Genomic DNA, 15,289 nt, shown 5'->3' with positions numbered 1-15,289 from the left:
CTCAGAAACGTATTTTTTAAGAGGAAAAGGAGCTTCTTCTAGAAGTAACATAATTTAGACCTCAGAAACAACAAAGTAAACAAACTAATGATCATAACCACTAAGCAGTAAAAATCTCATGCTCTTAATTCACATTTTAAAAAAAAAAATATATATGGAGCAAGACAATAATGGATTGGGGAAAATGATATCATTATACTGTACTATATAATTTCTTAATTCCACACAATCTTTCATTGTGAATTATCTCATAAAATATTGTATATTGCATTTTATAGCTGTGATGAATCAGTATTACTAAATAGGAATAGAATTCTGCAGTTCAAATTGCTATTTCCTCAGACAACCAAGGTGCTAAATATAGGTTCTGTTAATAGTCATTTACCAAGCAGAAAACTCATCTTACGGTGAATATTTTTAAAACTCATTTATACTTATAACTGACTGTAAAACAATTAGCGAAATCCCACCCACCCCTTTTTTTTTTTTTCTCCTACATTCCAGTTCAGGTTTGGTACATTCAGTATGGGATGTGGTACTAACAAAACTACGTCAGAACTGTTAACCAGAACCTGTTGTACCATAGAATTTAAAAGCTCCAGTACTCAAGTGCAGCCAAGCTGCTGTAGAAATTGTGTTAGCTGGAAACTCACCTACCCAGTCTGGAGCTAGAAGGTATGATTGCCAACTTCCTTAGTTACCTGTTGCATGAACTTCCCTAGGGCTAGAGACAAACAAGTGTACCTAGGGTCTGTAATTCTGGAATTCCTGTCATGCAGGTTTCACAATGTCCATTACTCTGATGTTACTTGCAAAGTGGTCTGTCAGAAACATGCTTCAATTTTGTTTATTTCTGGTACTAATTACAGTAAGTCTGAATTTTAAAGTAAGAAAGTTGTCCAAGAAAAATAAGACAAGTTAGACGAACGAATTAGATGAAAAAACCTTTATATGAAACTAGATTTTGTCCACTGTCTAAAGGAACATTTTGGAAAGTGTACTTAAACTTACTAAAAATGCAGACCTATTTAAAAAAAAACTAAACCAGAAATCGTGAACGATATCAAGGAGAAAATTTCCACTGAAAATAAAGAGGAGGCTTAACTATCTATAGCTTGCACTAGTTCACCTAAGATCAAGAATAACATCAGTTCCAAGTTTTGTTATGGCATAAAAAGACTAATGATTGCTTGTGTGGCACAACTGGGATAAAAACCTTTGTACAGGGACAAAAAACCCTCATACAGGAACGTCTAATGAACCACTTGTTCATGTACTCTGCCTGACCTGAAGCTGCTTCCTTTGTCTACAAACCTGTTGTTAAAAAACAACAATAACGTGTACAGGTAAACTCACCCTATGGTAGTGCAAATACAGAGTCACTGTGCCACGTTAGAGATTAGGTACCATGAAACAGATGCCAGTGACAATGTGGTTCAACAGAACACTCCAAAAAACGAGTTTTCACAGTTTATTGGGGACTTTAACGGCTTTTCATAACTTCTTTAACCTGCAGTGATAATTCGCTCTGTCCCCTATATCAAAACAAAAAAACCCAACAACCGAAAAGAAAAAAAGAAAAAAGCTTTAAAATCTTTAGTTAAAGAAAAATATGCTAATTCCTCCTTTGTGGAGTACCGCGGCCGTGGATGCGGGGCCACCCCCGCAGGCCGCAGCCGCCCGGACAGGGCACCGGCCGAGGGGCACCGGCCGAGGGGCACCGTACGGACGGAGCACTCCCGCGGGCAGCCCTTGTGCCACAGACATGGGCAGCCCACAAAACACCCACAGACGGCACTGCACCCACCGGCCTAGTCCTTTTTCCCGCTCCTGGTCCTAGTCCACGTTTCCCGCTCCTGGCCGCTTCCCCAAGCGACCTTCCGGGCTAGGTGGACCTCCAAGTGCCTAAAGTCCCCCTTACCTTTCCCGCCTAAGTCCCCCTTCACCGGGGGCTACGGGGCTGCCCTCACTGCGGCTGGGCCGAAGCACGACCGAACCTTACTGCACTACACTGCACTAACGGCAAACGTGCCTACAGCGCGGCAAGGACGCTACTGCTGCTGGGGACACTGGCGAGCAAAGCAGATCCTCAACCACCAGCCGACCCCAAACAACCTCACCCTGACCCCCTGAACCGCCCCGACGCCAAATAACCTCCCCGAAACACCTCCGCCACCGCCAACCGCTGCATGCCCAACGTACGCTGTACGCATGCGCGGAATAGAAGCGCCGCCGAATGAGGCTTCCTCTCCGAGCGACGCTTGCCATTGGTTGCCGAAAATGAACGAGTGCTTTCGTGCTTCTCCGGTGTGACTCCAAAGGCGGGAGGGGGGGGGGGAAGAGGGAAGCAAACGGCTCGAACGCTGCGCAGTGCATTGTGGGGCGGAAGAGGAGAGTCACCGCTCTGCTAGGGCCGCCATCTTGCCTGCGTCCGGACTTGCTCCCGTTTTCGGGGCCTGCTCCTTCTCCTCGCAGCGCAAAGCGGTGGAAAGGGAGAGGACGAGGGGCCCGCCCGAGCGGTGCCGATGCGTGTAGAGCCTCCTCGCACCTCTCTCGAGCGCCGCTAGCGAAGGGGGCGGGGGTGGTCGGGCGGTCGCTGGCGCGGCCTCTCCTTTCCTCTGCCGGGATGGGTCGGTCCCGCAGCCGTAGCTCGTCCCGCTCCAAGCACACCAAGAGCTCTAAGCACAACAAGAAGAACCGGAGCCGATCGCGATCCCGCTCCCGGGAGAAGGAGCGGGCGCGGAAGCGCTCTAAGTCCCGGGAGAGCAAACGGAACCGGCGCCGGGAGTCCCGGTCCCGGTCCCGCTCCAACACGGCACCCTCCTCCCGCCGCGACCGGGAGCGGGAGCGCGATCGCGCCTCCTCCCCGCCCGATCGCATCGACATCTTCGGGCGCACGGTGAGCAAGCGCAGCAGCCTGGACGAGAAGCAGAAGCGGGAGGAGGAGGAGAAAAAAGCAGAGTTCGAGCGGCAGCGGAAAATGTGAGCCCCGGGCCTGGGCTGGGGGTTCGGGGGGCGGCGGTGGGGGGTGGGGGTGAGGGGAAGGGGGAGAGAAGGAGCCATGCTGTGCCCCGGGCGCCTTTCTCTCCGTGCCTTCCTCCTCCAGACAAGGGCAGCCTGCGGCTGAGGTAAAGGCGCTGAGGCCTAACTCCTGCCCGTTTTCCCGCCATCCTGCCCTCTCCTAAAGCCGGGCTCCCGCAGGTGCGTTGGGAGCCGCCCCCTCGGGACGCGAGCCTCCCGCACGCTGCCTGCCTCGCCGCCCGCTCTGCTCGCAGCCCTTGCGCCGCTGCTTTCCTGCGCTGCTTGTAAACTTCGCTCTGCGCAGGGGCCCTCCGCGCCCCGGTGGCTTTGTGCTGCACTGCCACACTGCCTGCCCCTCCCCTTCGTGGCGTGGAGCTGGTTGTGCGTTGAGCGGAGGCATCTGGAATTGCTCGACTTAGGGTTTTAAGAAGTACCATGCAACGATTATATTAACACTGAGGGGGTTTTTTTATTTTCTTGCCAAATGGGACAGTGAGATCCGGTGACTTGTTTTATTTGAAGCCTTTTCTTTTTTATGTTTTCATTGCGGGGAATGTGTTTATTTATAAAGTCTACAAAGATAGATAAATTCTGTTTTAATGAATGTTGGATGTGCATTAAGATGTTTAGCAATATTGTTAAGTTATGAAAGAGATCTTTATGCAGCAGAGAGAACAACGGTTTTAGCACTTGTGATAAGAGAGATTCTTGCTCTTTGAATGTTGCCCTTGCTCATTGGAGCGCTGAATCCAGAAGTAGCACATGTTTGTATGTGTGAAGCCAAGTAGTTCTGTTAATTCTCAGGTGGACCTTTGAGTTTTATTTCAGCGATATTGTTCTAATGAAATACTAATTTCAGTTCAGAAGGCTTGATCACCACAAATTGTCACTTGAATTTTTGTTTCTCGATAACCTCCTTTGCTGACTTCAGAATTTGACAGTGATGTCATCAAAAACTTTCACAGTAACACAGACACCTGTGAAAATGTTGAAGGCTTTTTGTGTCATTGATCCTAATTTTGTGGTTTATAATTTTATTCAGTACCTAAATTAATAGAAGTGTTCCATACGTATCTGTGATAAAGAACTGGAATGTGCTTAACAGTTTGAGAATACAGTGAATGGTTTATCTTGGTATTCTAGAACTGTTTTAGTTCATATGTAAGTAATTTTTCTATACAGGTTTTGAAATTTTAAAATACTCGTGAAGACTCTGTAGGAGGAATATGACATTTGAGTGACATTGGCAACAATAGTAAATTTTTTAAGGGAGAAACAATATCAGAAAAGATTGGGTATAGAATTTTGATGCTTCTAGAATACACTTTAAATTTCAAAAAGGAAAAGCAATAAAAGTTAGAGTAGAAAACTGGTAGTTGAATAAGTCATCTGTAAATTGTGTTACATATGTTAACATACTCGTGTTAGTGAAGGAAAGCAGTACTTTCTTGTTGACTGAATTAACTAGTGGATAATTCATATATTGAAAGTGACTTTCTTCTCATGTCTGTTAAAATCTTAATACATAGCCTAACTTCTGCTTTTTCCTATAATGCTAGTTTTCTATAAAGGCCTTGTGAATATAATGGTTTTTTTCCCTCAGAAGTCTGCTGAAATGTGAGCAGTTTGTTTTCTGGAGACTTTATAAAATTAGTCTTTCAGAAGTAAATGGAGCTTAATAAAAATACTTGTACATTAGTGAATTTATCTGTTTCTCTGGAGGTCAGGGTGGTAAATTTACACCTATATATAGGGTAGTCTTAAGTCCCTACCCTTTAAAAAACAAAAAGTTCATATAAACTACAGAACAAATGGTTGAGATTTATGTCTGTGTTTGTATTTGATTTTCTTGATAAACTCAAAGCCATCATATATATATATATATATATATTTGTAATATTGTCTTTGCCTGTGAATGTGAAAATATGTTTGCTTGGTTTAATTAAATTTGAATGGAATTTGTTGGGGTTAGGATTTAAACATGTGCAGGCACAGTGCTTCAATTTGAGTACATTGTCAGTTGCTGAGGATATTTGAAAACTTACTTCAGACATGAGTGTCAGGGGTATTTTTGTATGTATGTATTATCTTAATTCAGTTAGCTAACTTTTATTCCAGATTTCCCTGATGTTAGATGTAAAGCATGAGCCTTCTGAAGAATGATTTCTGTAGAACAGCCTCTTACCTACACTAAGCTTTATCAGTACAGGACAATGAGAGTACTCGCTGCTGAATAAATAGTCAGAAGAGGGAATAAAAACCTTTAAAATAAAAGGGTATTTAGTATATAAAAGATGTTTAAGGATTTGTCCAGAGAGGATCATAGGTAGTGGCATGGCAGAGTCACACTAACAGGATAAGGTTGATGCATTTTTCTGGATGGTGGTAGTGATCTAGGTTTTCATTTTGGTGGGGTTTGTTTGTTTGTTTTTCTGAAAAAAAATCACCTGAAGGTATTTTGTGTTGCTTCAGGAAAAGTGAATGCTGGCCTATTGTTCTACCAGCTAAGTTTCTTATCTCTTGAGGAACATAAGAAGGGTAATTGTCTTCTGGGTCAGAAAGTTGGTAAGTTGAGGGTTCCAGAACTTTGTACTGAAGGAGATAGACTGTCCATTAGGTTCAGTACACTTTTGAAAAGGGGATACATGTACCATGGAAACTGGAAGCTTTTTCACCTCAATATTTCACATGTTCATCTAGATTAGTAATCCATATTTCATTATCTTCCTGTTGCATATTTGCACATTATACACTGGGAAATCAAAATGTTAATAAATCCCGTAACGTTTTTTTTTCTTTTTAAATTAGTTAGGTTTATGTCTCTCAATATAAATAAGTTAGGAAAATGGAAAAATTATGAAAATGACAGGATATTAAGATGTTACAACAGTAGTTGTTATTCTAAATCCTGGTTTCTGAGACTGACGGGCCAGAAGATAAGTTTTTAAGACTGTTCTGTACTTCACAGAATACTTAAAATGAAAGTTCAGTTTCAAGGTTAAAAAGAACAATCTTCTTCCCAAAGCCCACAATAATTCTATATAAATAGTACTATATGAAAAATAGCTATACAATATTTACTTTTATTGGTCTTTGGATATCCGGATTTGTACTAGCAGTTACTACCTGAAAGATTTTTTTCTGATTTGGTAATAAACCTGCAAATTGACCTAATCTTTTTGTATCCTTTTTAGTGAAAACTTAAAACAATGATCAGGTTAAGTGATAATCCTGCTGCTAAATAAAAATAAAGACAAGATGACATTTGAAAATATTTCCAAAATTCAGATCATGAAAAACTGTGAAGTTTACAGGGATTTGGTTAGTGCTTGGTATATTTTATCTTTCTTGGATAATTACAGTAGCAACAGAGTGCTGCAATTAAGAGGTTAAGGACAGGTGAGGTACTTGAAATTTGATAAGGGAAATGACTGGATAACTAGATTAGAGATACAACACCTGGAATTCTTGTTAAAATTTTCAAATTACATATGTTACTACTTCTGTCTTCTATTTTAGTTATTAGAGATTAGTTTGATGCCTTTGAGGTGAGGGCTTTAAGACAAGATTTTACAAGAGATTATTGCTACATACAGCCTAAAAATGAGACCATTTAAATTCCTGAAGGGTAAAGGATAGCCAAAGTTTGGTGTGGTATTATTTTTTTTCTTCTTTTTTTTTAAACTTTTTTCTCCCCCCTCATCCCCCCCCCAAAAAAAAAAAAAAAAAAAGAAAAAAAAAGATCAAGAAGTAGTATGATAAGCTGTCTCCTTAAACTTAGTCCCTTGAGATGTGGAGAGATGCTAAATATGGTATGGTCTGAATGGGTTCCCTGCACTGGGAACACTGATTGCCTGAATATTCACTTTCTTTAAATGTAGGGCAAAACATTCTTTAAATATATATGATCTGTGTGTATAAGGTATAAAATATTAAAAGTGATTCAGTAGCGTGGCTGCTGCTGTGTACTTGAAAGAGTTTGTTTCAGTGCATTCATTGTTGATTAGAAAAGTAATCCTTGTGTTTGCATTTTGTAGTCGTCAACAAGAAATTGAAGAGAAACTCATAGAGGAAGAAACTGCTCGAAGAGTGGAAGAGCTTGTGGCTAAACGTGTAGAAGAAGAGTTGGAGAAAAGGAAGGATGAGATTGAGCGAGAGGTTCTCCGCAGGGTGGAGGAGGCTAAGCGCATCATGGAAAAACAGTTGCTCGAAGAACTCGAGCGACAGCGACAAGCTGAACTTGCAGCACAAAAAGCCAGAGAGGTAACGCTCGGTCGTTTGGAAAGTAGAGACAGTCCATGGCAAAACTTTCAGTGTCGGTTTGTGCCTCCTGTTCGGTTCAGAAAGAGATGGAATACAGCAAATCTAATTCCCTTCTCGTATAAACTTGCATTGCTGCGAAACTTAATTTCTAGCCTATTCAGAGGAGCTCACTGATACTTAAACAGTTATTCTCCTAAAACCTGAACAAGGATACTTGATTTTTAATGGAACTGACCTACATATTTCAGAATTGTTTGAAACTTTTGCCATGGCTGCAGGATTTATCAGCGGTCCTTTCATTTTTGGGGAAGGGTATTGAAAATCTGTAATTATGTATCCTTCATTTGTTTCATTTTGTTTACCTAGACTGTAAGAGGCTTTTGCCTTCAGTCAGGCAAAAAGCAGGGTCCAGCAGTGAGCTGCAGTACCTGTCTAACAAATAGGTGTCTTAACTCTTTGTTTAAAATGAACATTTTCCTTGAGCATACATTGGACTAATTCTGGGACTTCGAGCATAAGCCCATCCATGTCTTCACGAAGGATCTATGTCCAAATCATGATATCCATTTTTAATAACTACTAACAACTCCTTTTTTTTCTCTAGAAGTTATAAAAGAGCAGGTTGCCCTTGTCTGAAGTCAAGCTGAACATGTGACTTGGGGTTGTTTTTTTTGTTTGTTTGTTTTTGGTTTTTTTTGTTTGGTTGGTTTTGGTTTTTTTGGTTTTTTTTTTCATCAGCAGCTGGAGCAGAAGCTGAAAATGTCTTTCTGTGAGACAGTAACTTGCTACTAAAGGCTTTGATGCCTGCCTGCACCAATCATTCCAGGATCCAGAAATTTCAAGACAGACTTTAAACTGTAATGGAAATTTCTGCTAAATAATCATAAGTCTCAAATGCCTTTTTCACTCTGTACCTCCTACATAATTTATTTTAAATTACTATTTTGATTGGCTTACAAAAGGAAAGACAGTAGCAATGAAGCTTTCTCCTCCATATTAAACATGACTTGTCTGTAACATAGCATCTTTAAAAAAAAAAAAAAAAAGACAAAAAAAACCCCAAAACCAGAACAGTGAGTTACAACAAATATTAAGAGTATTAAATTACACTTGTTTTACAAATTCAAACCTTACTGTGAAAGAACTTAAGTTGAATTTAGATGTCTGTAGTCAGCGTACATTTCATATATAGAGGTTCTCACTTGGTCAGATGGATGACCTTTTTTTTTTTTTTTTTTTTTTTTTTTTTCCCCCTATTGTCAGTGTGATGTGGAGAAGTCCCATCAGTTTTTTATAATGCAGAATAAACTTCCATGCCTGGAGTGAAGTGTGCTAGCTAGTAGCTGGTTACTAGTCATAGTAAGAAGTTTTCTCTTCGTATGCTTGCTTTGTTCGTATTAACTTTTTTTTCTTACACAGACACAAACCTCTGGCTAACTTTAAATCTTCCAAATATTAAAATAATTGGGATATATATTATGTGAACTGAAAAACCTCAAAAAACTTTCACGCAGTCTTCATATTTATGAGTTGCATAACAAAGTTCCATAAAATTCACCAAGAAAACAAGAATTACAAGGCTTTATTTCCTGATCTTGCCTTCCCTGGACTCCTGAATTTCAAGTGCAGACTGCAAATGACAGTTTAAGCTGTCTTAAAATTGTTAAAATACTGAATGTTTAGTCCATTCTCCCCATGAAAGAAGCCCATAGCTCCATGAAGTATGGATTACCATTTGTATTTTTCACTAACAGTAAATGTATTTTTCTTATTAATTGTTTGCCTTAGGAATGATTTACATATTTTTGTTCCTTCTTATCATAAACATCTGCATTCCTCAGCTCAGCCTTCCTTGTATGTTGTTTCTTTATAAATGGTTGAGCTGCTGATGCAGGTATTGCCAAGCTAACAGTACAAATCATTTTAAAGAGGAAGCTGGCGCGTATGGCAGCCGAGGAGCACACTCTGCAGGACACTGGACAAGACAGTAAATATTCAACTTTTAATGCTGATTAAAGGAGTATAGGTAAAGAATACGTAGGTATACTTAATTGGTGAGACAAACTATTCACTTTATTTATATTTTCTATATTACTTTTTAATTTGGTAAATACTATCCAGTTTTTGTAGTTGTCCTTGTTGATTTGTGTGATAATAAAATTCTAGTAATAAATTGTCAGGATTCTGTGATTAGGGAGGGTTTAGTTGATTGCTGTTTGGACTGGGCGGGATGATTTAAATTGAGTACTAGAAACCAGTTTTAGTGGCTGCACAATTTACCGTTGTGAGACAAAATAGGTGGCTGTAAAGCTACCACTTTAAGTCAGTTCACAAAAGAATTCTGAGAAAGATTAGTGAACATACAGAAAGGGATGTTTTACTTTACTAACATCTTGCCCTGTCCTCCCCTTTAGGAAGAAGAGCGTGCAAAGCGTGAGGAACTAGAGCGAATACTAGAAGAGAATAATCGAAAAATTGCAGAAGCACAAGCTAAACTGGTATGTGGAGATGTAGTTAACTGTTCTGTAGGGGAATACAGGTCCCTCTGCCTGATTTGCAACATAATTAAAATAAACAGATGGACCCTGTTCTAGATTTTAACTTACCATTGCCAGTTATGTCAGTAGCGTTGCTTTACTTCCCTTGACCATAGGAGACCAGATCCTTAGCTGTAATACTAGTCTAAAAAACTAGTTCAAGTGTAGTTAGTTCAGAGGAAGAAAACTGCCTTCAGAATTTTAAAAATACATTTTTAACTATATCTCACAGGGAAGGTTGAAGTAAGTTTGCAAACTTGTTCAGCTTCTAGAACAGAAGTGACTAACTGTTTTGTTGAGCAGGACAAGTACAAACTGGATTTGAGAATAGTATAATGTTGATTTACAAGTGTTGAAAGGAATTTTCAGCATAAGCTTAAGATGTCTATGTTATGAAAGTCTAGCTTATGTTGGTCTCCAAGCCTTTTTAAGCAGGTGCCGGCCTCATGAGAACTTTCAATATGTTTTAGCTGATTCTAATCATTAATGATAAGCCAAACTAAGCTTATTCTAAATCCCAATTAACTCTTACCGGTTTCAGTTACCCAAGTAGTTGCACGTTTTTCAGGTAAAGATGATGCTTCTTAAAACTGCTTGAACTATATCTGCTTTAGATCTCTTCCTGGTTTACCCTTTTCTCAACCCCCTATGGTGGAAATAAGACAAATAGAAAATTTAAACTATTAACTGACGTAATGAACAAAATAAGCACCTTGTAGGACCACTGGAAGAACTGTAAGAACCATAAGTCAGTGTAAGGATTGACTTACGCAAGATCAAGTAAAGATTGTTCTGAATTAGGAGGGAGTTTTAGATGGGTTTTGGAGTGGGGAGACCTGTTTGGCGGTCTGTTACTTCACTGTATTGTGCTTTCATCTGACACATGGCAGGTGTCGGGGGAATATCTCTATATGTACACTGACTTCTTTAATTAAAATGTAATGTGTTGTTTGCTAGGTAATGCTGAAAAACATTGCAAGTAAGCACTCAAGATTTCAATACATTAGCTGTAGACAGTTTTCAGTGTTTCTCCTAAACTCCATTCAAGTAGCCATTTTATAAATAGTTTCACTGAAACCAGCTATGGCATCTAGCTCAGGTAGAACTGCTTACATACCTGTGCAGGACTGGACCTGTTTGGACATTAATATGGACTTGTAAGTTGCTTTTATGACTACAAAATATGCTGGCCTAAATTCTACCATTTTCATATATAGGCTGAAGAACAATTGAAAATTGTTGAAGAACAAAGAAAGATTCATGAGGAGAGGATGAAACTAGAACAAGAGAGACAACGTCAGCAAAAAGAAGAGCAAAAAATGATCCTGGGCAAAGGAAAGTCTAGGCCAAAACTGTCCTTCTCACTAAAAAGCCAGGATTAAATTGCAACTCTGAACTCTTAAAAGAAACAAACAAAAAACCCAACAAAAAAGGAAAACAAAAAAAAACTTTGTATGGTAGCTTCATGTTGAAGTGTTGGTTGGTTTGGGTTTTTTTTGTTCTTTTTGTTTTGTTTTTTTCCTCTTTTATTTTTTTCCCCTCTCTTTTTTTTTTTTTTTTTTTTGTCTTTTGAAAGTCTGGAAAGTTAGCTTGTTCTAATAGGGGCTGTGCTCTGCAATTCTTAAATATTTTTTTTTTAAACTTCCATTAAGTTAAACCCTTATCAGATCATTGTTGCCTTTTAGAGGGTAATCTGTTCTCATCAATTTTCTTTCTGTGGTAGTGGTCTGAAGCAGATCAGGTCACTTTGTGAATTGTGGATGATCTGATAAGGTTTTACTGACCTACTCATCAGAGTTTGACTCTGATAATTGACAGAACTTTATACTGGGTATTGCTGACTTTTAATATTTTTATTTTTTTTTAAAGTCAGTAAATACATGAGTAAATTGCCATAGTATTACTGGACCTCTGTGGTTTATTGTTAAATCAGTGTCCTATGATACTGTCACATTGTTGCGCTTGATGTTCCTGATACAGGTAAGGAAATAGTTTGTCATACCTGCTATGAATACATAGAGGGAGTTCAGTATTGTCTCTGTTAGATTTGTTTTTATTACATTGACAGCATTCAACCAGCGTTCCCCATTGTGTAAATAAACCAATTTGCTGAATAAAGTGAAAGTCTTAAATTCATATGTTTAAGTAAATTTTTTTAGTACACTTCTATAACAGCCGAGTGACAATTTACATTGTTAAATTCGAGACTATAGTGGTATTTTTTTTTTTATTTTGCTTTAAACTGTTGTGGCTTCTCCTATTTATAATGCAAAATTACACACAGTAAAAAAAAAAAAATCCCTGCAGTTGTGAATGTTTTTGATGGCTGCTGCTGCTGTTTTCATGAATGTTGGTTTTTATTCTGACAGAGACTTATTTCAGCTGTAGTATCATGCTTAAACAGCTGTTTGGCTTACTGCACCCGGACCAGTACTTCAATATCTAATCCCCTCCAGTTCACCTCATAATGCAGTATATTGTATAAGTTAACATCATTACCATATAATGAATCTGATGGGTCCTAAAGGATTTAAAAATGGAAGTTTTTTTTTCCCAAAGAACTGGACTGGCTAGCATACTTGAAGTGAAAAACAGAAAGTGAGATTCTGTCGAAATACACTTTTATCCAGAAGGCAACTGTTACTCATATACAGATCTTGAATGTTATCCATTTATATATACAGGTTTTATTTTGAAAAATGAGAAACTACAGATTGAAAACTATATATAAACTCCCCTTTTGGTATATAATTCTTCTACCAAAACCTGGTTACTATAGCTTGTCCAGTTCTAAAACTTTCTTTTTCCTGTTGGTGTGCAACATCTGTAGTAACCATAAAACAAAAAACTACCAGTAGTTGCCTGAGCATTTGAATATCACTGGGCAAAGTTGGAAATCATTCCTGATGTTCCCAAAGGATCTGTTTCTGTAGATTTGGCAAGTTAAATGTGGGAGCAAGTTGCATGTGCCACTGAAAGCAGTATTCAACGTGCTTTGTATGAAACCTGGGCTTGGGGGCAGATTGATGTGTATCGCTTTGTCCAGTATGTCAAGAAAAATGTGAAGACAGTAAAATACCTACACTATTACTGTACTTAATTTGTCTAATCTTGTATTACAAAAGAAGGTTGAAGGTTGCTTAATGCATAAAAACAAAATTCAAAGCCAAATAAATCGTGTACATGACCTGTTGGCAGGAGCAGGCTGTATTTAAAGCTCAACTGATACCTGTATTTCTAAAACAGAAAACATCCCCTTTTCCCTTATGAGAAACAAGCTATTAAAAGTCAATACTCAAAACAGACCTATGCATTTTTGTTTCCTCTCCTCTTCCAGAAGCAAGACACTTAAGTTCTCATATGTGCAGCTGTTGTACCAAAGCATTTTGTCCTACACTGCTAATTTGATGCTAATTAGTAGCATTTGTTCCTTACAGTTAACATTGCGTAGGCTTAGACTTGAGAGGGTATTTTCAGTCACACCTTCAGGACTACTGTGTGGACAAAATGTCCAGTCACAGTTAGGTTTGCCTTTTTTCCATTCTACATCTTGCTGCCTGTGTTTCTTTCCCCCAACCCTCAAAAAAGGGAAACCAGATACGTATTTCTATTTTTCTGTTGAGGCAGAATTTCAGTTGGTAGAAACTACTGTTCTAAAGCATTCTGTATTTCATAGGGAGGTCTCCTCGACCTGGTGTGGGCGGACATCATGTTTGCATTATTCTGGGGTTTTCTTCCTTTTTAAAATGGAGGGCCTCAGGGATACGCTTGATTTCTAGGAAAATAAAGGTGGACACAGTTTGGGTAGGGGGTAAATTGACTTTTGATGATAAGAACTCGAGATATTCTTGTATTCCCTTAAAACTTGATACCTGTCTGATGCAAAGTAGGTTAGAACGTAGACCAGCATTTGCATAGTGATTTAACTGAGTATGAGCTGTGTGTGAGTTTGCATCAGGATATGAACCTACCTAGAGAAATTGCTGTTAAAAATTGTGTTGGGTGTTTAATTTTTCTTCCATTATAGTTAAAAGTTTCAATTTCAAATTTTGGTTAGGCAGTTTTTTGGTTTGTTCTGGCTTTTTGCGAGGAGGTGGGGGTTTTTTTCTTCCCCCTTCCCCCTGCCCCCAGGAGGCATTTTTTGTTACCACCTATCTTGCACAGCATTCATTTCCCTTACATGATGACAGAAGAGGTCTTAGTTTTCCCAAACCCTGTTCATAAATGTCCTGGAGAATTATTCTAATGGTGAACAATGCATCTATCCAGCAGAGGCAGGAGAGAGTGGGAGTGCAGCAGAATCCTAGCAGTGTGCTGTTACTTTGGAGATTTGTTAAACTGCCCTTTGAACTTCCCATGTTTGCTATCATCATTTGTCCAAGCACAAGCAGAAAGCTGACTGCTGTGAAATGTGCTGGAGAGCTGGTGTCCTTGAAGCTTAGCAAAGCAGAGACGATTAGGTTGGTGAAGATGTCTAAGCTGCCAAGCAACTGCATACCTACGTACAGGCAGATATGTCAGTATTACCTTACTGAAGTATCACTACTTCATCCGCTCCTATCTTGTCTTGAAAAAGAAGGATCTTCATTGTCTCTGTTCTCCTAAGCTTTGTGTCGCCTCATACACCTCACCATGCCTATTGCCCTTGCTGACCCAAAGATTATAAACTCCTCTTTCCAGTGCTACTGACATGCCCTCTTATGATCCTTTTGAGCTTCTGTGCCATTTTTTGCACGTATACTGAACGTGAAGGTGTTGGTTGTGATTCACTCACTGTGTGAGGTGTCTCAAACATCTTCAGAGTATTTGGGGATGTGTCATCCCTTTGGCAAGCAGGAGGAGAAGGATGAGCACTGTGACCGCAGGGTCTCAGCTCAGTGCAAGCTCACATGAAATTCAGGTTGATAAACACTTTTCAGTTTGCGTTACAGAGGTACATCTCAGGAGAGAGCTGTGGAGCTGCCTGTCTGCCTACGGCTCATTCCAAGGCAGGAGAACCTGGTCAAAGTGCCCAGGCTGGTGCAGTTTCAGACCAACAGGCCTGTCCGGCTGGAGCTGAACCATAACTTTTGCACATCTCTGTTCCGTTTTCATGCTAGTACTACCAAATGTGTGTGTTCTGGGTTATCCCCCTCTTCCCAACGCACTGTTCTGTTAGCCAGCTGAAGAGTGCTGAGCCTCTGTTGACATTTCCACAGGGAACAACCTGGTCAGCTCTGCTGCACAAGGGGACGTAAACCCTTAGAAAAGGCTGGTCATATAGAAGTTTGATCCCTGGTCTTGTTTCCCACACCACATATCTCATCGCAGACCACAACATAATGTAAGATTTTTGTTTTCTCAGGGTAATACTGGGAGCCAGTGTAAAGTCATAAACAGAGAAGTAAAATGTATGGTTAGGACGTTCCCACTTCTTTTCTGATTTTTATTACAAGGCTGCTTGAATTCTGTGGCTGTATTTAGGAACA

The 15,289-nt window shown here is 39.6% G+C and overlaps 1 protein-coding gene across 3 annotated transcripts; it reads left to right on the top strand.

The window, feature by feature from the left end:
- Window positions 1-2,358: 2,358 nt before the first annotated feature.
- ARGLU1 (arginine and glutamate rich 1) lies at window positions 2,359-11,957 on the top strand. 3 transcript variants are annotated; one of them, XM_040584503.1, is made up of 4 exons: window positions 2,360-2,982; window positions 7,059-7,284; window positions 9,699-9,782; window positions 11,039-11,957. In XM_040584503.1, exons 1-4 carry the CDS (start codon window positions 2,627-2,629, stop codon window positions 11,201-11,203), a joined length of 831 nt encoding a protein of 276 aa, XP_040440437.1. In that variant the 5' UTR covers window positions 2,360-2,626; the 3' UTR covers window positions 11,204-11,957. The 3 variants fall into 3 exon arrangements, 2 of the variants coding, with proteins under 2 accessions (XP_040440438.1, XP_040440437.1); XM_040584504.1 differs by lacking the exon at window positions 11,039-11,957 and having other exon boundaries at window positions 2,359-2,982; window positions 9,214-9,737; XR_005826485.1 differs by lacking the exon at window positions 11,039-11,957 and having other exon boundaries at window positions 7,059-9,271; window positions 9,699-9,737.
- Window positions 11,958-15,289: the final 3,332 nt, after the last annotated feature.

This window comes from Falco naumanni, chromosome 2 (genome assembly GCF_017639655.2).
Source record: "Falco naumanni isolate bFalNau1 chromosome 2, bFalNau1.pat, whole genome shotgun sequence".
Classification (NCBI taxonomy): Eukaryota; Metazoa; Chordata; class Aves; order Falconiformes; family Falconidae; genus Falco; species Falco naumanni.
This window is presented reverse-complemented; position numbering and strand designations above follow the sequence as displayed.